Source organism: Scyliorhinus canicula, chromosome 1 (assembly GCF_902713615.1).
Source record: "Scyliorhinus canicula chromosome 1, sScyCan1.1, whole genome shotgun sequence".
Classification (NCBI taxonomy): Eukaryota; Metazoa; Chordata; class Chondrichthyes; order Carcharhiniformes; family Scyliorhinidae; genus Scyliorhinus; species Scyliorhinus canicula.
In genome coordinates, this window is record NC_052146.1 from 183,947,358 (window position 1) to 183,973,340 (window position 25,983).

Below are 25,983 nucleotides of genomic sequence, written 5' to 3' on the forward strand. Positions count from 1 at the left end.
CTGGAGGAGGGATAGGATGGGGGATGATCCCACTTTGGGAGGGGTCGGGTTTTTGGCGGGAGTTTCCGGGACCAGCAGAAGTTAGCTGACCCACGGAAGTACAATGGAGGACGGTTCGCGGCTAGGAGGGTTCCTAGCATGGGGGGGGGGGGGGGGGGGAGGGGAATACCGGGTTGCTGCTGGCAGGGTCAGGAAGGAGCTGGTGGGGGCCGGGGGGACAGAGGTGAGGTGTTGTCGCTGTGGGGACTGGGTCGGGCGGGGGGTGCTGGCCTGGGGCGGGCAGTCGACGGGCTATGGCTAGTCGACGGGGGAAGGGGGCGGGACGTCCTCTGATCCGGTTGGTCACCTGGAATGCGAGAGGATTGAATGGGCCGATGAAGCGGTCGAGAGTACTTGCACATCTGAGGGGGCTAAAGGCAGATGTGGCAATGCTGCAGGAGACCCACCTGAAGGTGGCGGACCAGGTCTGTCTGAGGAAGGGCTGGGTGGGGCAGGTTTTCCACTCTGGGTTGGATGTGAAGAATCTGGGAGTGGCGATTCTGGTGGGGAAAAATGTGTCGTTTGAGGCATCTGAGGTGGTGGCGGATAAGGGGGGTAGGTATGTTATGGTTAGGGGCAGGCTACAAGGAGAGAAGGTGGTACTTGCTAGTGTGTATGCCCCAAATTGGGACAATGTGGGCTTTATGAGGTGTATGTTGGGACGGGTCCCGGATCTGGAGGCGGGAGGTCTGATCATGGGGGGGGGACTTCAATACGGTGTTGGATCCTTCACTGGATCGGTCCAGCTCTAGGACGGGTAGGAGGCCGGCGGCGGCCAAGGTACTGAGAGGGGTTATGGACCAGATGGGAGGGGTGGATCCATGGAGGTTTGTGAGGCCGAGGGCACGGGAGTACTCTTTCTTCTCCCACGTACATAGGGTCTATTCTCGGATAGACTTCTTCGTGGTGAGTAGGGGACTGATTCCGAGAGTGGAAGAGGCCGAATATTCGGCCATTGCAATCTCCGACCACGCTCCGCATTGGATAGAGTTGGAGATGGGGGAGGTGCGGGACCAGCGCCTGTTGTGGCAGTTGGATGTGGGGTTGTTGGCGGAGGAGGTGGTGTGCAGGAGGGTCCGGGCAAGTATTGAGGGGTACCTCGAGGTGAATGATACGGGGGAGGTCCAGGTGGGGATGGTCTGGGAAGCCCTGAAGGCAGTGATTCGTGGGGAGCTGATATCCATCCGGGCACACAGGGAGAGGAGCGAGAGGGATAGACTGGTGGGAAAGATGCTGGAGGTAGACAGGAAGTACGCAGAGGCACCAGAGGAGGGACTGTTGGGGGAGAGGCGCAGCCTACAGGCTAAATTTGATTTGTTGACCACTAGAAAGGCGGAGGCACAGTGGAGGAAGGCACAAGGGGCAGTGTGCGAACATGGTGAAAAGGCGAGTAGGATGCTGCCTCATCAGCTCCGCAAGCGGGATGCAGCTAAGGAAATTGCTGGAGTGAGACAAGAGTGGGAATGTGGTGCGGAAGGGGGTAGAGGTGAATGAGGTCTTCAAGGACTTTTACGGGGAACTGTACCGGTCGGAGCCAATGGGGGAGAGGAGGGGAATGGAGAGGTTCCTCGATGAGCTTTCTTTCCCGAAGGTGCAGGAGGAGCAGGTGGAGGGGTTCGGGGCGCCAATTGAGCTGGAGGAGCTAGTTAAGGGGATCGGGCAGATGCAGTCAGGGAAGGCGCCGGGGCCGGATGGGTACCCGGTGGAATTTTATAAAACATTTGTGGACCTAGTGGGCCCCTTGCTGGTGCGGACACTTAATGCAGCGTGGGAAGGGGGGACTTTGCCCCCGACGATGTCGCGTGCGCTGATTTTGTTAATCTTAAAGAGGGACAAGGACCCCCAGTAGTGTGGTTCATACAGGCCCATATCTCTCCTTAATGTGGATGCCAAGGTGCTGGCAAAAATCCTGGCCACCAGGATAGAGGGCTGTGTGCCAGGGGTTGTACACGAGGACCAGACAGGGTTTGTGAAGGGAAGGCAGCTGAACACGAATGTGCGGAGATTGGTGAATGTCATCATGATGCCGGCGATTGAGGGGGAGGCTGAGATAGTGGTGGCGCTGGATGCAGAGAAGGCCTTCGATAGAGTGGAGTGGGGTACTTATGGGAGGTGTTGGGGAGGTTTGGATTTGGTGAAGGGTTTATTAGATGGGGGAGGCTGTTATATGAGGCCCCGATGGCATGTGTGGCCACGAATGGGAGGAGGTCGGAGTACGTCCGGCTTTACCGAGGAACCAGGCAGGGTTGCCCCCTGTCCCCCTTGTTGTTTGCATTGGCAATCGAGCCATTGGCGATGGCGTTGAGGGATTCAGGGAGGTGGAGAGGTTTGGTGCGAGGTGGGGAGGAACATAGGGTGTCGTTGTATGCCGATGACCTGTTACTGTATGTGGCGGACCCGGTGGGAGGGATGCCGGGGGTGATGGAGCTGCTAGCTGAGTATGGGACCTTTTCAGGCTATAAACTAAATTTAGGCAAGAGTGAGGTGTTTGTGGTGCACCCTGGAGACCAGGAGGAAGGAATTGGTAGGCTCCCGCTTCGGAGGGCAGGGGAGAGTTTTAGGTACCTGGGGGTGCAGGTAGCCAGGGGCTGGGGGACTCTTCACAAGCGTAATTTCACTAGGCTTGTGGATCAGATGGAGGAGGAGTTCAAGAGGTGGGACATGCTGCCATTGTCGTTGGCGGGGAGGGTGCAGTCCGTCAAAATGACGGTGCTTCCGAGGTTCTTGTTCCTCTTTCAGTGCCTGCCCATCTTCATCCCCAGGGCCTTCTTTAGGAGAGTGACTAGCAGTATTTTGAGCTTTGTGTGGGCACATGGGACTCCGAGAGTGAAGAGGGTTTTCCTGGAGCGAGGGAGGGAGAGAGGCGGGCTGGCGCTGCCCAACCTTTTGGGGTACTATTGGGTGGCCAATGTGTCAATGGAGCGTAAATGGGTGATGGAGGGGGAGGGGTGGCTGCGGCGTGGAAAAGAATGGAGATGGCGTCATGTAGAGGTACGATCCTGGGTGCCTTGGCAACAGCACCGTTGCCGCTCTCTCCTAAGAGGTATACCACGAGCCCGGTGGTGGCGGCGACCCTAAGAATCTGGGGACAGTGGAGACGGCATAGGGGGGAAACAGGGGGCTCGATGGAGGCTCCATTGGGTGGAAATCATCGGTTCATCCCGGGGAACAATGATGGGGGATTTAGGGGGTGGCAAAGGGTGGGCATCAGTAAATTGAGGGACCTGTTTATTGGCGGGAGGTTTGCGGGCCTGGGGGAACTGGAAGATAAATTTGGGCTCCCCCAAGGGAACATGTTCAGATACTTGCAGGTAAAGGTGCTTGCTAGGCGACAGGTAGAGGAGTTTCCTTTGCTGCCCTCGCGGGGGGCGATGGACAGAGTGCTTTCGGGGGTGTGGGTCGGAGAGGGGAAGGTGTCTGACATTTATAAGGTAATGCAGGAGGTGGAGTAGTCATCAGTGGAGGAGCTGAAGGCTAAATGGGAGGGGGAACTTGGGGAGCAGATAGAGGACGGGACTTGGGCGGATGCCTTGGAGAGAGTCAACTCTTCCTCTTCATGTGCGAGGCTTAGTCTCATACAATTTAAGGTGCTGCACCGGGCCCACATGTCCGGGACTAGGATGAGTAGGTTCTTTGGGGGTGAGGACAGGTGCACCAGGTGTTCGGGGAGTCCAGCGAATCATGCCCATTTGTTCTGGGCATGCCCGGCACTGGAAGAATTCTGGAAGGGGGTGGCGGGGACGGTGTCGAGGGTGGTTGGATCCAGGGTCAAACCAGGGCAGGGACTCGCGACTTTTGGAGTTGCGGTGGAGCCGGGAGTGCAGGAGGCGAAAGAGGCCAGTGTCCTGGCCTTTGCGTCCCTAGTAGCCCGGCGGAGGATCTTGCTGCAGTGGAAGGATGCGAGGCCCCCAAGTGTGGAGACCCGAATCAGTGACATGGCGGGATTTAAAAAATTGGAGAGGGTTTAATTTGCCCCGAGAGGATCAATACAAGGGTTCTATAAAATGTGGCAGCCTTTTCTGGACTTCCTGGCTCAAAGATAGGTATCTTGGTCAATAGCAGCAATAGCAGCAGCAACCCGGGGGGGGGGTAAGGGGGTGTTCCTTATTATAGTTTCTATTTTTTTTTATACGGTTATGTAACTTAACATTGTGTCCATTTAAGTTGTTGTTAATATGTTGTGTTGTTCATTGAGGAGGGGCGAATGTTTATGATTGATATCATTATTGTTATTGTTGGTGTTTTATTATGGTTCGATGTTGTTGTACAATTCAAAATTTTTCAATAAAAATTATTATTTTTTTAAAATGAGAGTTCCGGGAGATAACTTTAATTTTATTAATGGTCTGATGGAATGCAAAACTAAAGTATTAACTTAGTATTTTTCTGTAAATCAGAAGTTTTAAAAATCAGAGGGGTAACTAAATTGACATGGATGTCAGATGCAGAAAACAGGTTGGTCAAGAAGGAGAACTCACATAGCAGGGAAAGGTAGGGAAACATTCAAGCTCAAATTTGAATTACAACCTTAACTGATAGTAAGATTTACCAATGTTTACTAAGCCTGTTGACAGTCCACGATCAAGTTAGTAATGGATTTCACACTGGATGGAAATACTTTGCAGCTACCACTTTGGTGTTGAAAACAGCAAAAGATTCACCCCCAAGATAAAACAGCCTTCTTGAACCAACTAATCACAATAGAAATAACTAGTGATTAAAGCCAATTATAGAATCCAGGAGAGAAAATAACAGTCAAATAAAATGGATGTCGAAGGAAGAAAAATTTCAATTATGTGCACTTTTCATGGAAACAATACAAGGCAATGCAGAAGTAAAAGTCATCCTGGGGTGGTCATTTCGCCTTTCATTCTTCCCTTGACATGAAAACACAAGAAAGCATGCATTGTAGTAACAGAATAATTACATTTACAAAGATCAAAAGTGCAAACCCTTTAAATATTATATATAACAGAGCACAAAGAACTTGACAAAGAAAATGGAATGCTCACAGGGAGGTCCTTCTTATCTTTCCTTGGAGGAAGCCCTGGTGGATAACTACTTCTGTGTTCATACAGTTGCTGAGAATTGCTGTCTTTCTCCCCATTCACCTGCATGGAGTTCACTCCATTCCCTGAACACAAAAGTACACATCTTCAATAAGCATAAATATATTGACAGAAGTGGTCCTGAAACCATTAACGACCAAAACTACATTGCACTGGCAGCCTTTAAAGAACAAGAACTATCATTAACAGTTTACCTTTAAGTGTTATTACTGGCAGACCCTTAAAATAAACTTGTCGGGCGATCTGCCAGTAGCCAGATTATATCACAGCCTCATTTCCATTGCAGTGCAAATGGTAAAACTGAGGCCGTAGTTAGTGGTTAAGATGGGCAGAACAGTCCAGTCTACTGCTTCTGTTCTCATCGCACTGGATACTTTGTTGCACCATTTGTTTCCCCGATTTGAATGCCACGGCAGTCAGACACACAAATATTTAAATGCAACAAAGCAGAATCCGGAACATCTTCAGTTATAACCCGGAATGTCACAATGTCAACATAACATCAAAGTGAATAAAGCACAAGGACTAGAAGCAGAAGTGGCGGCATCTTATTCTCAACATCAACATCATCAATTCAGAATTTAGAGCAGCATGGGGGCGCAGTGGTTAGCACTGCTGCCTCAAGGCACCGAGATCCCAGGTTCGATCCCGGCTCTGGTTCACTGTTTCATGTCGTGTTTGCACATTCTCCCGTGTTTCTGTGGGTTTCGCCCCCACAGCCCAAAAGATGTGCAGGGTAGGTGGATTGCTAAATTGCCCCTTAATTGGAAAAAATTCAATTGGGTACTCTAAATTTATATTTTTTTAAAAATCAATTCAGAATTTGACAAATCAGTGTTGTCTACTGTCATGTGAGAATAATACCTTTAAGAAATGGATGTTTATTAGATAGCTGCAGTGATGTCAGAGAGTGGGTGGAGCTAGGCTGTCTGTCTGCTTTTACTTGTGGGCTCGCAGTTACAGGGTGTGTTTAGTTTTGTTTTGCAGATTGGAAGCTGCATCCAGCAAAACCAGGTGTAATTCTGATTTATTTCTGCATGAAAGGAATATCTTTAAATCACTTGCTAGTTTAAAAGTGATAACTACTCTCAGTAGTGAATTTAAAACTGATCTCTGTATTAAAAAGGGTCTTTTGTCTTATGGATATTAATAAGGAAAGATTAAAGTTTACTTATAGAATATTGTATCTGTGGGGATTATTAGTGTTGGTAGTTGGTAAGATGTTTACTATGGGTTTATAAAGTGTTAACTGGTTTCATAAACATTGTTTTACTTTAAAAGTACTGTAGAGTTCTGTTGCATCACAGCTGCAGAGTGGGCCCGTGTGCTCTCCATAACCACAATCTATCAAAAGCTGCGGGTCAGGTGAACTCCATGAAACACTTTGGGGTTCTCTAAACCCTGGCCCATAACACTACAGCTGTGGGCAGATACAAGATTGTGACCAACAGCAAATAAGACAGCAACAACATTTTAAGAAACAAGAACATTTGGATACATCAAAAGCATCTTTGAATGGGCAACTCTTCAGAGAGGCAAATCTTAACCTGTAAGTGCAGAGGATAGGAAAAACGACCACTTTAAATGTCTTTTTGTGTCAGAATTTAAAAAAAATTATGTTTGGATTAATGTTTATGATGCAGCTTCTTGACCCTTAAAATTAACTATTTTTGTGCCTTAGAAATCACTCCTATCCTCGTTGACTTACATTGGTTCATGGCCGATTAATGCTTCATATTTAAAATACTCACCCTCAACTTCAAATCCCTTCATGGTTTCAACCCTGTGTATTCCTAACTTCTCTAGCATTACCATCCTTTCAAAGCGCTGAACTCTTCGAACTCTGATCGTTTTTGCATTCCCCACTCCCTTTGCCCCATTACAAATTGTCGGTTTCCAGCCATATAGGCCTTAAGACCTGGAATTACTTCCCTAACCGGTCTTTCCCTCTCATCTCCTACAATACTGTCTTTAAAACTCTTAAGAGCAAGATTTTAGTCACCCCTCCCAGTATTTCCTCCATCTGTTCAGTGTTGCATTTTGTCTGTTTACACTTCTCTGAGGTACCTTGGGTTCTTTTCATAACGAATGCAAGTTGTTGTTGAATTTTCAATGTTGAGTGGTGATAAATATTAGAGCCGAGCCAAACCCAATCTGTCCTCATCCAACCTATAATTACATGCACTACTATGACATTGAACTCATACTTGAAGAATGATCACTTGGATGAGTAAATGGGGCACCCTTGACAGCTGTAAAATCACGGTGCAGCAAGTCAGCAACCTGAGGATAGGAAGAGGGAAAAAAGTGAAGTACAGAAAATTCAGGCCATCGTGTCTGATTTAAATAAAATCAAAAAACAGGACTGGATCCTCAATATTAAAACTCTTCCATTGTTATGTGGCTTCAAGCACCACTATTATTGAGTGGAGAAATCAGTTGTGAGGTTATCCAAGATTACCAAATTATGCGTTCAAGATTTTCGTCAATTAGAAGATAGATTCCTGATATGATGGGAAGAAGTTTGGATGCTGGGCTCAAAAGAAAATATTTCATCTATGTCTAGATGTGTTCCATGAAAGTGAATAACTGGTTTAATTCCCACTACTTTGCAGGGAGCTGGTAATTTGAAATGCCTTACTCTCATCAGCCCTGTCATACGAGTATTCTAGCTATCTCTTGCACTGTTTAAAGACTGCTGGATATTCTTCCATCTCATTCCAACTCTATTATCTTTGGAGTCATTACCTAGGACATTGCTCCTGATATAACTGCTGTTGGGAGGTAACCGAGGAGGGGGTGGTCTTGGTGGCACTTGCGAGCTTGGTCGTGCAGGGCTGTCAGATGGACATCTCTTGATTGTGCCTTGATTTTCATCTTCCGGATAATGGCTTTCTTGTGGTGTGTAGATTGATTTTGGCTGAACATAATAAAAGAAAAAACACTTTTAAAACAAATAAAATCACAGGAATTTCTGAACAGTTCAGATTTAACTCAGTTTTACAAGTCTGCTGCAATCTTGCTGTTGATCTATTTTCACGCTTTCAGATTTTTCTCTTGGCTGTTGAAAGCAGTCTTCAGAGGGGAATATTGAGGTGCAAAAATCATAGCTCAAGCGAAGCATGGATGAAAGGTTTAAAAATGACTCAGATAATCAGTTACTGACGTGTCTCAAGGTTTTTGGGACAAGCAATCACTAATTTATTGAAGTGATTAGAGCTATGAATATATTCCTACATTTATTGGCTATTGTTAAACATATAAAAATAGCCAGATCACTGCTCATGGACTTGCATGAAATGCAAAAGGATTGGCTCAGCTTGAGGCAATTAAAAAAAGTCTTCATGGGATGCTATAGGCACATGATGAGAAAGTTCTTCATGGGATGTTATAGGGCACGTGAAGAGAAAAAGATTGGTGAAGACAGATGTTGGTTCCTTACAGTCTAAATCAGGGGAATGTATAACAGGAGACAAAGAACTGGCTGAGCAACTAAACACATACTTTGGTTCTGTCTTCACAAATGAGGACACAAATCAGATCCAGAAATGTCAGGGAACACATGGTTTAGTGAGAAGGAGGAACTGAAGGTGATCAAAATTAGTAGAGAAATGGTCTTGGGAAAATTGATGGGATTGAACATAAGAACACAAGAACTAGGAGCAGGAGTAGGCCATCTGGCCCCTCGAGCCTGCTCCACCATTCAATGAGATCATGGCTGATCTTTTGTGGACTCAGCTCCACTTTCCGGCCCGAACACCATAGCCCTTAATCCTTCAAAAAACTCTCTCTCTTTACCTTAAAAACATTTAATGAAGGAGCCTCAACTGCTTCACTGGTCAAGGAATTCCATAGATTCACAACCCTTTGGATGAAGAGGTTCCTCCTAAACTCAGTCCTAAATCTACTTCCCCTTATTTTGAGGCTATGCCCCCTAGTTCTGCTTTCACCCGCCAGTGGAAACAACCTGCCCGCATCTATCCTATCTATTCCCTTCATAATTTTGTATGTTTCTATAAGATACCCCCTCATCCTTCTAAATTCCAACGAGTACAGTCCCAGTCTACTCAACCTCTCCTCGTAATCCAACTCCTTCAGCTCTGGGATTAACCTAGTGAATCTCCTCTGCACATCCTCCAGCCCCAGTACGTCCTTCCTCAAGTAAGGAGACCAAAACTGAACACGGTAGCATGGTGGTTAGCATCAATGCTTCACAGCTCCAGGGTCCCAGGTTCGATTCCCGGCTGGGTCACTGTCTGTGTGGAGTCTGCACGTCCTCCCCGTGTGTGCGTGGGTTTCCTCCGGGTGCTCCGGTTTCCTCCCACAGTCCAAAGATGTGCGGGTTAGGTGGATTGGCCATGCTAAATTGCCCGTAGTGTAAGGTTAATGGGGGGATTGTTGGGTTATGGGTATACGGGTTATGTGGGTTTAAGTAGGGTGATCATTGTTCGGCACAACATCGAGGGCCGAAGGGCCTGTTCTGTGCTGTACTGTTCTATGTTCTATGTTCTAATACTCCAGGTGCGGCCTCACTAACACCTTATACAATTGCAGCATAACTTGAAGGCTGATAAATCCCCAGGGCCTGTTAATCTACACCCCAGAGTACTTAAGGAAGTAACTCTAGAAATAGTGGATGCATTGGGGGTCATCTTCTAGGATTCTAATAATCTCTGGAACAGTTCCTGCAGATTGGAAGGTAGTTAATGTAACTCCACTATTTAAAAAGGGAGGTAGAGAGAAAACAGGGAATTATAGTTGGGCAGCACGGTAGCACAGTGGTTAGCACAATTGCTTCACAGCTCCAGGGTCCCACGTTCGATTCCCGGCTTGGGTCACTGTCTATGCAGAGTGTGCACATTCTCCCCGTGTGCGCGTGGGAACAAAATATAATATCTCCAGATTTGCAGATGACACCAAGTTGGGTGGGCGGGTGAGCTGCGAGGAGGATGTAGAGATCCTTCAGTGTGATTTGGACAAGTTGAGCGACTGGGCAAATGAATGGCAGATGCAATATAATTTGGAGAAATGCAAGGTTATCCACTTTGGTAGCAAAGAAGAGAAGGCAGACTATTATCTGAATGGCCATAAATTAGGAGAGGGGAATGTGCAACAAGATCTGACAGTCACTGAAGGTACGCATGCAGGTACAGCAGGCAGTAAAGAAGGCAAATGGAAGAGGATTGGAGTACAGTGGCAGGGATGTCTTTCAGCAATTATACAGGGCCTTGGTGAGGCCACACCTGGAATAATGTGTGCAGTTTGGTCTCCTTATCTGAGGAAGGATGTTCTTGCTCTAGAGGGAGTGCAGTGAAGGTTTACCAGACGAATACCTGGGGTGGCAGGACTGACGTATGAGGAGAGATTGAATCAGTTAGGATTGTATTCGCTGGATTTCAGAAGAATGAGGGTGGATCTCATAGAAACCTATAAAATTTTAACAACACTAGGCAGGGTAGATACAAGAAGATGTTCTTGATGGTGGGTGTGTCCAGAAAAGGGGTCTTAGTCTGAGGATATGGCGTAGAACATTTAGGACAGAGATGAGGAGAAATTTCTTCACCCAGAGTGGTCAGCCGGTGGAATTCATTACTACAGGAAGTAGTTGAGGTCAAAACATTGTGTGTTTTCAAGAAGCAATTAGCACTTAGGGCGAAGGGGATCAAGGGGGGAAAAGCTGGATCAGGCAATTGAGTTAGATGATCTTAATGAATGGTGGAGCAGGTTCAAAGGGCCGAATGGTCTCCTCCTGTTCCTTTTTCTATGTTTCTATAAACATCCTTGGCAAGGCGATTTCTAATTGCTCAAGAAGGTGGTAGTGAGCCGCCTTGCTGTCAGAGCTGCGATTGGTGGGAAAGGGGGCAATGTTCAAAGCTTTTCAGGATGCTGGAGAGGAGATCAAGTAGGAATGCACGCGCGGAGATGTACACTGCACACACGCACCGTTCCACTATCTCAAATACAGGCCTCAAATAATCCAGGACAAGCGGTAACCCACCCAACTGCGGGACAATCCTACAAAATCTGGCACGTCTGATCACCCTTCCACAACCATCTTCTTTTGTGCTAGCTGAAATCTGCACCAGGGGTATTCCCTATGATTCTCATCACTTGAATTTTACCTGGGTTCCTTGCCGTCACTTGCAGTTAAATGCTGCCTTGACGTCAAGGGCAGTCACTCCCACCTCACCTCTTTAGTTCAGCTCTTTCGTCCAGATTTGGACAAAGGCCTAAGTAGGTCAGGAGCCAAGTGGCCCTGGTGGAACCCAAACAGAGCATCAATGAAGAGGTTATTGCTGTTTAAATGCACCCGATGGAACAGCTGACAGCGCCTTCCACCACTTTGCTGATGATCAAGAATAAGGGATCGTAATTGGTCCGATTGTATTTGTTCTGTCTTTCATGGACAGGACATTCCAGGAATGTTCGGCATTTCTTTGTAGATGCCAATGTTGTAGCTGTCTGGAACAGCTGGGCTCGGGGCATAACTAGTTCTGGAGCACAAGTCTTCAGTACTACTTCCAGTTACATTGTCAGGCCCATAGCCTTTGCAGTATCCAGTGCCTTTAGCCATGAAATAAATTAGCTAAATCCATGATGCTGCCGACCTTTGGGGGAGGCTGAGAGGGATCATCAATCCACACTTCTGGCTATAAATGGTTACAAGTGCTGGTGTCTTGTCACTTGCACTGGTGTGCTGGACCTCCCCTCATCAAGGATGGGAATATTTGTGGAGCCTCTTCATCCTTCAGTTAGTTGTTTAATTGTCCACCACCATTTAACATATACCTGTTATATGTGGTAGGACTGCATATCTGATCTTTTGGTTTTGGGATCACTTGGCTCGATCTATCACATGCGTATTTCACTATTTAACATGCAAGTAGTCCTATGTTACAGCTTCACCAGGTTGACACCACATAGGCATGACTGATGCTGGACTTCCGGTGACATCATGTAGGGGGTAAGTCGCACGTTGGGTGGCTCCTGCTCGAGACTCATTTTTTGGAGTTTAATGCCCGGTCCCAGGGGCAGTTTTTTGATGATCGCGTGTAGGAAAGCATAAGTAAGGTGGAAAACAGCGAAAAATCAGAAGAAAGCCCTGGGAGGAAGGGAGGGAGCGAGGGTTCGCCGTCGAGTGAAAGGACCAGCCAGGGGTTGGCAAGATGGCGGAGGCAACGTCGCTGGGCAGAGTCACACTGCTTACAGCAGAAAAGATGACCAAGGTGATGACTTTGGAATTGGAGAAGCAGTTCGCAAAGCACATGGAGGTGTTGAGGAAGGAGATGACGGTGGCATTGAAGGTGTTGGTGGAGGAGGCAATTACCTCGGTGAAGGTGGCTGAGTCAAAGGCATCGGCTGAGGTGAGGGAGCAGGGTGAGAAGATGAAGGGAGTGGAGGAGGCCACGTCACAGCACAGCGATCAGCTCACCTCGATGGTTAGGGAGCTGCAGAGGGTGGTCGAGGCCAACAAAGGGCTGTGAGCGAAGTTGGAGAATTTGGAAAACTAATAGAGGCAGCAAAGTTTGAGGATCGTGGGCCTGCCCGAAGGGGTGGAGGGCCCGAGGCCGACTGAGTACTTTGACATGATGTTGGCAGAATGGATCCCTCCCGGTACGAATTGGATCGGGCTCATCGGTCGTTGAGGCTTAAACCGAAGACGAATGAGCCTTCAAGAGCAGTGATTGTTTGCTTCCACAGATACCACGTGAAGGAGAAGGTCCTGAATTGTGCGAAGTAGAAGCGAGAGGTCCAGTGGGCTGAAGCTGGTGTACGTATCTACCAGGACTTAATTGTGGAACTGGCGAAGAGGCGGGCAGCTTTCGGCTGAATGAAGACGGCACTGTATAACAGTGGAGTGCGGTGGTGTACCCAGCGGAGTTGAGGATGACCTACAACTCCAGAGACTTTTACTTTGAGACGGTGAAGGCAGAAGGCTTGGGCAGAAGTGAGAAATGGGACTGAGGATTGGTCTTGGACCATGGGGAGGGTAGTTGGAAGAGTGTACATATAGTTCTGTTTTATATTTTTACTTCATGCTGTTATAAGGGTCATGTTTTGTCTTTGTTTTTTGTTGTGACAGTTTTTCTGAGATTTGTATGTTTGCAGGGGATATGTTTGTTTGAGGGGGTATGTTTTTCTGGTTGTTTACCTGGGATTGGGGAGGGGAGGGGGGGCCTGACACTAGCAAGTGTAAGTCGGCTGGAGAACGGACGTGTGGTGGGGGGAGGGGCTGCGGACATTGGAGCCTGGTGAGCAGGTTTCGATGGGCCTCGGAGGTGTGTGTGTGTGTGTGTGTGGGGGGGGGGGGGGGGGGGGGGGGGGGGGGGGGGGGGGGGGGGGGGGGGGGAAGAGAAAGAGATTGATACTGGGCGAGGCGTTTTGAGGGGAAGTAAATGGGGGGATTCTGGGATGGGGGGGGGTTCGATGGTAACAATGGATGGGGGCGGGTCAGGTCCAGGGCCCAGAGTTATGATGATGGTGATTGGGAAGGTTGGGGGGGGAGAGAGAAAGAGACCCCGGTTAGGTTAGTTACATGGAACGTGAGGGGGTTGGGAGGGCCAGTGAAGAGGTCGAGGGTGCCCACGCACTTAGTACTCGGCAATAGCAATTTTGAATCATGCGCCACATTGGGTGGATATGGTTTTGTAGAAGGGGACAGTGCAGAGGCTGGGGTGGAGATTGGATGTGAGGTTGTTGGGGGACCGAAGGTTCTGTGATAAGGTTGGAAAAATAATCGATGAATACGTGGGGTTCAATTGTATGGGACAGGTTTCGCAGGTGGTGGCATGGGAGGCTCTGAAGGCAGTGGTGAAGGGGGGTGGGAGGGGGTGATATTGTTTAAGGCGAAGGTGGTAAAGAGGAGAGGGTGGAGTGGCAAAGGTTGATACATGAGATGTAGGAGGTGGACAGGAGGTATGCAGGGGATGCAGCTCCAGCGCTTTTGGATAGGAGGGAGCTACAGGCTAGTTTTAATCGGTTGTCTGCAAGGAATACGGTGCACCAATTGAGGCGGGCGAGGGGAGCAGTTTAAGAGTGTGGGGAGAAGGCGAGATGTATGTTGGCAGGTAACCTTCAGAGGGAGGCGGCGTTAAGGGAAATTGTCCAGGTGCGGGATAGGATGGGGAAATTGGTGGTGGCCCCGCAACAGATCAATAGTGCGTTTGAGCAGTTTTATTAGATTGGATTTGGATTTGTTTATTGTCACTTGCACCGAGGTACAGTGAAAAGTATTTTTCTGCGAGCAGCTCAACAGATCATTCAGTACATGGGAAGAAAAGGGAATAAAAGAAAATACATAATAGGGCAACACAAGGTATACAATGTAACTACATAAGCACCGGCATCGGATGAAGCATACAGGGTGTAGTGTTAATGAGGTCAGTCCATAAGAGGGTCATTTAGAAGTCTGGTAACAGCATGGAAGAAGTTGTTTTTGAGTCTGTTCCTGAGTGTTCTCACACTTCTCTATCTCCTGCCTGATTGAAGAAGTTAGAGGAGTGAGTAAGCTGGGTGGGAGGGGTCTTTGATTATACTGCCCACATTCCCCAGGCAGCGGGAGGTGTAGATGACTCAATGGATGGAAGGCAGGTTCGTGTGATGGACTGGACGGTGTTCACGACTCTCTGAAGTTCCTTGCGGTCCTGGGCCGAGCAGTTGCCATACCAGGCTGTGATGCTTTCTATGGTGCATCTGTAAAAGTTGGTAAGGGTTAATGTGGACATGCCGAATTTCCTTAGTTTCCTGAGGAAGTATAGGCGCAGTTATGCTTTCTTGGTGGTAGCGTCGACGTGGGTGGACCAGGACAGATTTTTGGAGATATGCCCCTAGGAATTTGAAACTGCTAACCATCTCCACCTCGGCCCCGTTGATGCTGACAGGGGTGTGTACAGTACTTTGCTATGAGAATTTGTATAGGCCGAAGCCACCGGGGGAGGACCGAGAGGTGCGGAATTCCTGGACGGTTTGGAATACCCGAGGCTGGGGGAGGAGAATAGGGCTGCATTAGAGGGGGCGGTATTGGTACAGGAGATAAAGGAGGCAATTGAGAGGATTCAGGCGGGGAAAGTGGCAGGTCCGGATGGGTTCCCAGTGAAGTATTATAAGAAAGTTAGTGACAAGTTGGCGCTGCTGATGGTGGGGATGAACTGAGGAGGCAATGGGGAAGGGGGTGCTGCCACAGACTTTGGACAGGCCTCGATCTCTTTGCTGCTAAAGAAGGATAATGATCCAACAGAGTGTGGGTCGTACAGGCCCATATTGCTATTGAATGCAGATGCGAAAATATTGGCGAAGCTGCTGGCAGCTAGGTTGGACGGGTGCCTCCTGAATGCAATAAGGGAGGACCAGATGGGGTTTGTAAAACGGAGCCAGCTATTCTCGAATATTAGGAGGGTGTTAAATGTGGTTATGACATCGGTGGAGGGTAGGGAGACAGAGGTGGTGGTGCACTGGCATTTAATCGGGTAGAGTGGGGGTATTTGATGGTGGTGTTAGAGCGGTTTGGGATAGGGCCGTGATTTGTGGAGTGGGTACGGTTATTGTATAGGAAGCCGAGGGCAAGTGTCTGCACAAACACTGAGTTTCGGATTTTTTTTTCTGTACAGCGGGACCAGACAGGGATGCCCTATGTCCTCTCTGTTATTTGTGCTAGCAATTGAGCCTTTGGCCATCGTGCTGAGGGGTTCCGGGGGGGTGTGTGAAAGAGAATAGTGAGGGGGAGGGTTAGGGTGGGACATAGGGTGTCTTTGCATACAGATGATTTATTACTCTATGTGTCAGAGCCGAGTGCGTCGATAGGAGATATAGTGGAGCTGCTCCGAGCGTTTGGATCTTTTTCAGGGTATAAGTTAAATTTGGACAAAAGTGAATACTTTGTGGTGTCCTGGCCGGGGGTGGGGTGTTGCCATTCCATAGGGCGGTGACCCACTTTAGATATCTGGGGGTGCAAGTGGCACGGGACTTGGGGGGGGGGGGGGCGGGACTCCATAGGTTCAATCTTACTAGCTTGGTGGGGAGGGTGAAGGCAGGCTTCTCAAGGTGTGATAGTCTCCCTTTGTCGCTGGCAGGCTGACGATTAAAATAAATGTGTTGCCGTATTTTTTATTTATATTTCAGTGCCTGACAATCTTTTTACCAAAGGTATTTTTCAAGAAGGTGAAGAAGTTGATTACCGTGTTTATTTTGGGGGGAAGAGGACGGCAGGCGCGGGGATTTGAGTCTCGTGCGCGAGGTTGGGGCTGATACAGCTGCAGGTCGTGTATAGGGTGCACCTCACGAGGGCAAGGATGAGCCGACTCTTTGAGGGAGCGGAGGACGTATGTGAATGCTGTGGGAGGAGCCCCACAAACCACGTTCATATGTTTTGGTCCTGCCCGAAGCTGGAGGGGTATTGGAGGGAGGTTTTTAAGGTCATCTCGGGGGTGCATGTGAATTTCGAACCAGAGCCCCATGAAACCATCCCTCACACAACATAATGAAAAGAGATCATCTCGTCATTTTCACATTGCTTTTTCAAAAATTAATTTAGAATACCCAATTATTATTTTAACTCCAATTAAGGGCCAATTTAGTGTGGCCAATCCACCTACCCTGCACATCTTTGGGTTGTGGAGGTAAGACCCACGCAGACACAGATAGAATGTGCAAACTCCACACGGACAGTAACCTGGGCCGGGATTGAACACGGGTCCTTGGCGCCGTGAGGCAGCAGTGCTAACCACTGTGCCACCCTTCACATTGCTTTCTGAGGTATCTTGCTGTATACAAACTTGTTGTTTTTGCTACATTGCAACACTGGTCACATTTCAAACGCATTTCATTGGTTATAAAGTGCTTTGAACCTCCCAATGTTGTGAAAGACGTTGTACAAATGCAAGTCATTTTCTTAAAATGCGCTGCTGTATTTTGCCATAATTTAGTAAAATCATCTGCGTTCATTGAAGTTAATTTGGAGATTGTGCTGTAAAGTGAGTAAGCAAGTAATCAAGACAAAACTAACAGCCAAGGCATTGGAATTGAGAATAAGGAATGTGAGAACAGAAGGCAAAAATGGCAAATGAGATTGAGAGCATGTGAAACTGCGAGAATGTGAGTGTGCAAGAATTGGAGTGAGCAAACCACATGTGAGTGTGCAAGTGCAGAAAGCATGTAATCGAGCATTTGTAAGGCAACACATAGAGGTAGATGGTGAATGCAATTGCACAGGGAGAAAGAAACAAGTGCACACGTGCAACATAGAGTGTACACGTGAACATGAGAAATGCGCAAGCATGCTTAAGAGGGACAATGAACTAAAGTACAGAGTCAGAACATGTGAGAACACAATTGCACATGCAGAAAAAGCAAGCCCTGGTGGAACAATGTTAAGAGAATATATGTTTATGGGAGGTGAATTATATTCATCCAGGCAAGGTACAACGGTCTCATATGTGCTGGTGGAATTATACCAATCATAACTCAGGGACTTCAAGAGAGCAGCAGCCAACTGGGAAAGAACAATTTTAAAAGCAGAAAAGAGTCACAAAACTCAGTTTACCTACTTCACAGTAAATAAGAAATTAATATTTTTAATTTTCAGTTGTCTTCAATCAGTCTCAAGTGGATTTTACAAACCTTGATTTTAATACTAATATAACATTAGGCAACAGAATCACTCATTTAATTTTTTAGATTTTGTCTCTGGTGAAACAGTTTTATAATTCTATGAAGTTATAAATGATGATATAAAGCAAAAATGGGGGATGAAATTAATAAAAATAATCTATTATTGTCACAAGTAGGCTTTTTAAAAAAATCTTTATTGTTACAAGTAGAATTACATTAACACTGCAATGAAGTTACTGTGAAAAGTCCCTAGTCGCCACATTCCGGCGTCTGTTCGGGTACACAGAAGAAGAATTCAGAATTCTCAGCTGGTACAAGAATTGAACCTGCACTGCTGGCCTTGTTCTGCATCACAAACCAGCTGTCTAGCCCTTTGAGCTAAACCAGCCCCCTCAATACTGTAATGAAGTCACTATGAAAATCCCCTAGTTGCCACACACCGGCGCCTGTTCGGGTACACAGAGGGAGAATAACAAGCATGTCTTTCGGGACTTGTGGGAGGATACCAGAGCACCCGGAGGAAACCCACAGACATGGGAAGACCATGCAGACTCTGCTCAGACAGTGACCCAAGCCGGGAATCTAATCTGGCTTCCTTGTGCTATGAAGCAACAGTGCTAATCACTGTGCTACCGGGCCGCCCTAATTCTGGAAATGCATAGCATTAATGCATTCTGTGCATACCACACTACATATCTAAGTATAATGGTGTTAGATTCGGAAAAGTAGACAAGGTTCACACGTGGCAGGCTATTTTCATAGGCTTTTAATGAGGATTCATATGAAGGCAACCGGGAGTCAAACTCTGACTCATCCGTCCCTTAAGGTGTCAGCCAAACTCATCTCGCCTTACAGACACGAGAGCCAAAGTTATATACCATTTTTAGACAGTCTTTACCACTCCTCTCACCATTCTGTAACCTGACCTTTTCCGAACAAATGATGTTTATTCAAGACCCGCAAAAGATTTCCGTGGTGACTTTATTATCCCAAATGTTTGAGGAATCTCTGGTGACCTTTGGGATTGATAAGAGGTCATGCTTCAGGACCTCTGCTAGCCAGAGACTCCTTCGCCCCAAATACGTTTCTGCAAAATTCTCTCAGCTGATAAGCAGCGTCAGAGCAGGATGGGGCTCACCGGGTCTTGAGGCAGAAGCTGAGCCGAATGAGCTACCACCTGTGGTGATCATCCGATTCCACAGTTTCCAGAGGAAGGAGCGGGTCCTGGAGTGGGCCAAGAAATGCTGGAGCATTGACTGGGACAGTCACATGGTGAGAATTTACCAAGACGTCGGCTCGGAACTGGCAAGGACACAAGTGGCCTTAATTCAGGTAAAGACAGTCTTGCACAGTCAGGGAGTGCAATTTGGGGTGGTGTACCCTTCAAAGCTGAGAGTCACATTTGACTTGAAGGACTTTTGTTTCAAAATTCCGGAGCAGGTTGAGGACTTCATCAGAGACCATGGACTGGCCACGGTTTGAGGGATGCAGGTGGGCTGATGGGTGGTTGGGATTTTACTGTTCAGGTTCATGCTGATACGAGTTGAGTTGAGGTTATGGTAGAAGTGTTTAGATAGGGTCATTTCCTCTGCTCTGTTTTCATGTTTATTCTTCTGTATGGGTTTAGTAGTTGTTGGGACATTGGGGGGATGGGGTGTTTTTTTTCCCCCGAGTTTAGGGCTTTGTTTAATATGGGTGGGGAGGAGGACCGGGGGGAGGGGTGAGCTTGATGCAGGAGCAAAAGCGGTGATTAGGAAATATGTGGGGCATGGGGGTTGTCACATTGCTAGCGCTAGGAAGTAGGCTAGTTAATGGACGTCAAGTGGGGGATGGGGCTGTGACTTGTTGAGCCAGTCAGGTTAGGCTCTATGGGTCTAGATGGTGGGGGGGGGGGGGGGGAATGGGGAACGACTGACAGTGACCAAGATTTTTCTTTGTTCCACTGCTGGGTGGGATGGGTCACCTTCTTAGGTGGGCCTGTGGCCTAGAAATCATTGGCGACGTTATGGCTTAACAAAGTGGAAATGGCTGACTCGAGGTTGGGGGAAAGGGTGAGAGATCCCCAACAAGGATGGTCACCTGGAGCCTGCGGGTCTGAGGGGGGCAGTCAAAAGATTACGTTTTTTGCTCATTTAAAGAGTCTGGGGGCCAATGTGATGTTTCTCCAGGAGATCCACATGCGCAAGCGGGATCAGGTGCGGCTTCGGAAGGCTTGGGTGAGCCAGGTTTTCCACTCAGGGTTCGACAGGAGGTCCCGAGAAGTGGCAATTTTCATTAATAAAAGGGTCCGGTTTTCTCATTAATAAAAGAAGATTCGGATGGAGGCAAGGGCAGAATTCCTGGCCTTTGTCTCGCTTGTGGCAAGGAGGAGGCGAATCCTCTTGGGCTGGAGGTCGTCGACTACACCACCATGCACTTGGCATGGCTGGGTGACTTGATGGCGTTTTTGCACCTTGAGAAGGTCAAGTTTACCTACCGTGAGAGGGTTAATGGAAAAGGCTTACTGTAGATGGCAGCCGTTTACAATTTATTTAAAGAGTTGGTCACTGTTAGCTGTTGGAGAGTGGGAGGCCAAAGCGTGGGGGGGTGGGTTTAGTGGTGAGGTTATAGTGTTATAAGTGGGGGGGGGGGGGGGGGGTCTTACTGTTTGGTTGTTATTCTGTGTTACTGTATGCTTTGTATAAAAATGGTTAAAAATTATGATAAAAACATTCCCCCCAAAAAAGCTGGAAACTTCTTCAGCAGGCACAAACACAATGGATGAAAAGTCTCCTTCTGTTCCAGAAATTCGAATTGATCCAGAATTCACTTCTTGTACAAAATCCTGAACTTGAAATGTACGGTTTTTGCTGAGATCTACTGTCTTCTCTGCTTAAGTACTGACTTAAAGATTTTTCTTGCCAAAAATATATTTTCTTCAAAAAATTTATAAAGGCACATTCCAAAACATTTCAAATTGTCTATTACAAAAAGGGCAATAAAATTCAACTTTTCTCCCGAAAGCATGTTGTACCCTAAGGTGCCTTAACACAATTCAATACTATTGATCTTTACAATAGGCATTTCATGCCAAGCATAAAGCTCAAGGGGTTCTATTCAGTTTCCTGCCCTCGATACACTACAGCTGAAAGTGGTCTTTCTCCACTGAGACTCTGCTTTATTTGTCCTTTAGTTCATTATTCCTGAACCATGGGATGTGCCAATCCACAACTCGAGCTTCTCATTTTCAAATTACTCCACAGGCTGGCACAACTTTACCGAAGCAATCTTCTCCTGTCATACACCTCACTCCACAAAGCTTTCACTTTTGCACTCGAGACCAAACTTTCCGACTCCTTTCCCCAAACCACTTTTCCCTACTGCCATTCTCAATTATTTCAGATGTTTCTCAAAACACCCTGCTTCTACCATGCATTCCAGTCCCCTCAACCAAATTTTTCCACTTCATCTTTAATCCAGAATTCACTTCTACTCCCCGTGCATAAAATCTGAAGACATTCTTTTACATGAGGACTGCTATATGAATGCATACGTCACTTGTTAACACAAAGGTATTATATTCACAAAGTATAGGAACAAGACTACACTGTTTTACCACTCAATTACATCATGGCACAAAATGAAATATTTTCATTCCTATATCATGGTTACAGTTAAGACCATTTAAAAATGTAGATTTAGGTAAATTATATTAAAAGAACCAAATAATTTATTACACCATTACCAGTGATACAGTATTTATTATCTGGTTTTGTTTTCTAACCCACTCACTAAACACCTAGCTGCAAAACTGCAACTGACTGCATGGCCATTCATATCACTTTCTGCCATTTTAGAACTTCCATAAATTGTATAAAATGGTGATCTTAAATATTTGGTGTCCAAGAACTTGTTAACTTACCTTGGGAGGAAGAGGTGGTGGCATCCTGGGTTTCATTGTCAAGCTATAAATTAGACATAAACAAAAAAAAGTTAAGAAAGTGATACTAAGCGTTATATACACGTTTTATCACACATCTTAAACACCTAATGGCTACCACCATCTGTGGATTTCTGTATATGAGAATATGCCTCTAAATTTCTTGCGCTAAATGCAACTCCTGATGGAATGGGATTTCACGGTCTAGTTCTAATGAATAAGCAACAAATAGTGGCTATCTTCCCTTTCTTTGCAGTACAAAACCGATCATACAAAACTGATCATGAAACTGAAATTTTAATCAAGCTAGATTTTTCTAATACACACACATCTAAAAATAATTGTCAATCTTACACCAAAAAAACTAATTTTTATTGTGATCTTACTCACTTGTGCATGCGTCAGTCAATAACAAAATGCATTTTGAGGATTCCTGGCTTTGAAAAAAAAAGTGCTTTCATTTCTTTCTTCTATTTCTTCCTGACAGGGGCAGCACGGTGGCACAGTGTTAGCACTGCTGCCTCACGGCGCTGAGGACCCAGGCTCGATCCCGGCCCCGGGTCACTATCCGTGTGGAGTTTGCATTCTCCCAGGTCTGTGTGGGTCTCGCCCCCCCCCCCCCCCCACAACCCAAAGATGTGAAGGGTAGGTGGATTGGCCATATCTTTTTATTAAAACAGTAAAAAATAGGGCAGCACGGTGGCTCAGTAGGTTAGCACTGCAGTCTCACGGCGCTGAGGTCCCGGTTCGATCCCGGCTCTGGGTCACTGTCCGTGTGGAGTTTGCACATTCTCCCCATGTTTGCGTGGGTTTCGCCCCCACAACCCAAAGATGTGCAAGGTAGGTGGGTTGAACACGCTAAATTGCCCCTTAATTGGAAAAAATTAATTGGGTACTCTAAATTTATTTTAAAAAACAGTAAAAAATAGGATAATAATAATCGTTTGTTGCCACAAGTAGGCTTCAATGATGTTACTGTGAAAAGCCCCTAGTCACCACATTCCGGCGCCTGTTCGGGGAGGCCAGTAGGGGAATTGAACACGCGCTACTGGCATTGTTCTGCATTACAAGCCAGCTGCTTAGCCCACTGTGCTAAACCAGCCCCTATATATAAAGCCAGTATGTACAAGGCCAAACGGTAAAAACACTAATTTTGTGTTGGAGAAACAGGGTACCCTCCCCTCTGGCCACACTAAATTGCCCCTTCATTGGGAAAAAATTAAATTAGATCCTCAGTGATTATAAGCTCTTTAGCATATTTCTAATGTTATTATTGATAAGTCAACCAAATTAAATTTTCTTGTTCCTTCCCTAGAATAATGGATGAATCATTCTTTTTTTATAGCATACACCAGTCCTAATATTTTATCGCATACACCAGTTGTAATAATATCAGACACCGTATAAGTAGGCATCACTGCCCTTGTGCACTGCTACACAGAAAACAATCTCATTCCTTGCTGCTTTCCAAATAGAGATTGCTTATTAGTTGCCAAATCCAGAATAAGTCACAGGACAACTGAGAAGCAGACTTCAATTGTTGGAAGCCACTTGGAACATACAACAGCTGGAGGGAAGGCCTGTATTCACAATGTTGAACCATAATTCAACTTGGATTGCTAGAATTGAAGGGCAGTTATGGATTGGATTAATTTTTCCTCAAAGTTCACTTAAACACCAATATTCAATTTTACTTCACCCCAAATATATTGTAGTACCCTAAATATGAGCAGAGCAACTAATCTGGTCATCCCTACTGCCTATCAAAAACCTTTCACACTGTGGTACATTTGTGTCAGACTAAACAATTGTATTTTCAAGTTTGTTTATCATATTATTGCAACCAGAATGGTTTACCTAATACAAAACAGTTACTGAACGCTGGCATTTCAGATTATTAGTGACATGTGAGATGATTTGAGTCAGTGACCAGTGATGCCTTTATTAAAAACAACAGATTTTATTGTCCAGGTATTACAGGGTGGGCTCTGCACCCTCACATCCAAAATTATCTACAGGAATTTGCTAACCCATTAAACCCTTGCAAGTGATGGAATGATGATACTGCCAACCTGAAACATACTTGATTATGTTTTTGGTTCACTTGCTTTCATCTATGTAGCACATGCATTCCAAAAGTTTTGGAAACTGAACATGGAACTGCATTTTATATATGAAAATCAGCCAAGTTAATTCAGCTTGCAAGAGTGCCGCAGAGGTAACAATAACTATGTATAGCAATACAGCAAAAAATAGATCATTCTTAAAGTAATGAGTGTGTTTTGAATGGCAATACAGTAAATGTATCACAGCCTCAAGAAAAGAAAACGGTAACCAAGTAGGATGGCAATGAATCATAAAAGGTTGCGTTGCTTAAGCTAGGTTGAACATAGGAAAGATTTTAGAATGTCATGCAGAATTTAATGAAGATTATTCTGACTTCGACTCTTAATAGCGCTCAAAGTAAAACCAAATTCAGCTAAACTAGAAAAAGAAAAGACTTACTGTTCAGATTCATCATCATCACCATCATCATCATCATCTAAATGTGCCACGTGTCCCCTAAGGAGATGAACAAGGTGCTTATGGCTCAGTGGATTTCAGTGGAATAAATTCAGCTAAAGTAAAAGAACTCTGGCATGCACTACCTTTAGGGCTTGCTCTATATGGAGCTCATCAATGTATTCTATGTTTTTTATTCATCTAAAGGTAGCTGTAGTCTAAGAAAATTAGACTTATTTAAAATCTATGACAAGCCCTCAAGCAAACGGTTACCTTTAGATCACTACATTTTTTTAAAAAGCTACGGGAGGATTTTATTTTACAAAAGGCAACAAGAGAAAAATTACCGCTGATGCAGTTCCTCTTCTACTGATTTTAGAAGACTCCTTGGAATTTTAAAACAGGAAACAAGGGCTTATTTTAACTTCACACAGCAAGTAGAATAAATTATGCAGTTTTGAATACATATGAACTAAACGTAAGAAAAACAGCACAATGATGACCTACTACACAGTAATAGAAAGCTTCTTATACATATATCACTAAAAAAATCTATATGAGAAAATTCAAATGAACACCGTAATATGGTGTCAATTTCAAAAATTTATATTTGTTTTTGTATTTCAGTAGCATAAAGCACAATGCAACTACATGTCATTTGAATATTCTTCTTTACTGGACAGTTACTGTAATTGATTTACCTGGCTGCACTACTCGACAGTATTGACTGACTAAATAAATTTACTGTATAGCATGTTTAAAAACAAACCAAACACATCCTATGACAGATAATGGAATTTTGGCCACACCGGCCGACTTTCATGACCCACACCGGCCAATCCTTGCGTCCCACCATTTTCACTTAGCTCTACTGAGACACATGAGCGTGCTTGGTATTCATGATGTCACATGCTTTGTTTTTCAATGCTACATTTCTGATAAAGACTTCCGCTGATGATTTAAGATCTCACTGCATCCGTTGACAAAAATCAAGAGGTTTGTCCTCAAACTCGCCATGTTTAGTCTTCAAATATCTTTGAAGTTTTGAGAGTTTTAAACTTTTATTTGCCAGTGCTTCCCTGCATATAATACACATGAATTTGGAATTCTGATTTGCAGTGGAACAATTAATAATCCAAATCTCAAGTAATCATCTCTATGCTGCTTTGTTCCTGTTTTCAGCTTCTTCTTCTTCATGGGTTGTTCACCAAAGGCCCAGGAGCTCTCAGCAGCACTGCTGGCAGCTGCAAAATTGAGGAATCTCTCTTGCGCCCTAAATCCGTGACGTCAGCACACGGGGCACGGGAGCTGCTCTTTGCTGCCGTTCTCGGTGGGAGGAATCCATCGTTTGCTGAAGAAAACTAGCCCTGGACAGCACGCTGACGTCAGGAGGAGACGGTCCACCCTGCTGGGCTCCGGGCCTGTGCAATGCTTGATCCGGCACACATGCGCAGGATGGTCAGCAATCTCAAACGTCTGTCCCGGCCGGCCTTTTTAAGGACCGGTCGCGACAGTTGGGCATTCCTCCCACGATCGGGAATGCCATGATCGACCCTCCAGTAACCTGCCCGCGACCCGCCCGTGGGTTGCGACCCCGAGTTTGAAAACCCCTGGTTTAGTTACTGGTTTGCCCTGCATGCTTGTGCCAAAGGAAATAAATAATTGTGAAGACTTTCCAAATTATTCTGTGCAAAGCACATTGTTATACATCGTGGAAACTAAGTTTTAGTTCTGGTTTTGCTGAGAATGCAACAATGGAATAATTCCTTGATTCAAAAAGGGGCACGTGATCTCAGGCTAAAAATTCCAGATGAGCCGGTCTGTCAAAATGCCTAATCAAGGTCTATA

General features: G+C 45.9%; 1 protein-coding gene across 9 annotated transcripts in view; it reads right to left on the bottom strand.

The window, feature by feature from the left end:
* The window catches only part of LOC119970060 (mitogen-activated protein kinase kinase kinase kinase 3), a 354,117-nt gene that overhangs the window by 70,996 nt on the left and 257,138 nt on the right, over positions 1–25,983 (bottom strand). For 5 of the 9 annotated variants that reach the window (XM_038804041.1, XM_038804031.1, XM_038804065.1 and 2 more), the window contains 5 exons: positions 24,483–24,521; positions 24,139–24,195; positions 21,616–21,658; positions 7,857–8,028; positions 5,052–5,173 (listed from right to left, as the gene is read on the bottom strand). In XM_038804041.1, coding sequence (XP_038659969.1) covers positions 5,052–5,173; positions 7,857–8,028; positions 21,616–21,658; positions 24,139–24,195; positions 24,483–24,521 — 433 coding nt within the window. The remainder of the gene's footprint in view (positions 1–5,051; positions 5,174–7,856; positions 8,029–21,615; positions 21,659–24,138; positions 24,196–24,482; positions 24,522–25,983) is intronic. The other 4 variants (XM_038804091.1, XM_038804056.1, XM_038804101.1 and 1 more) reach the window with 2 other exon arrangements.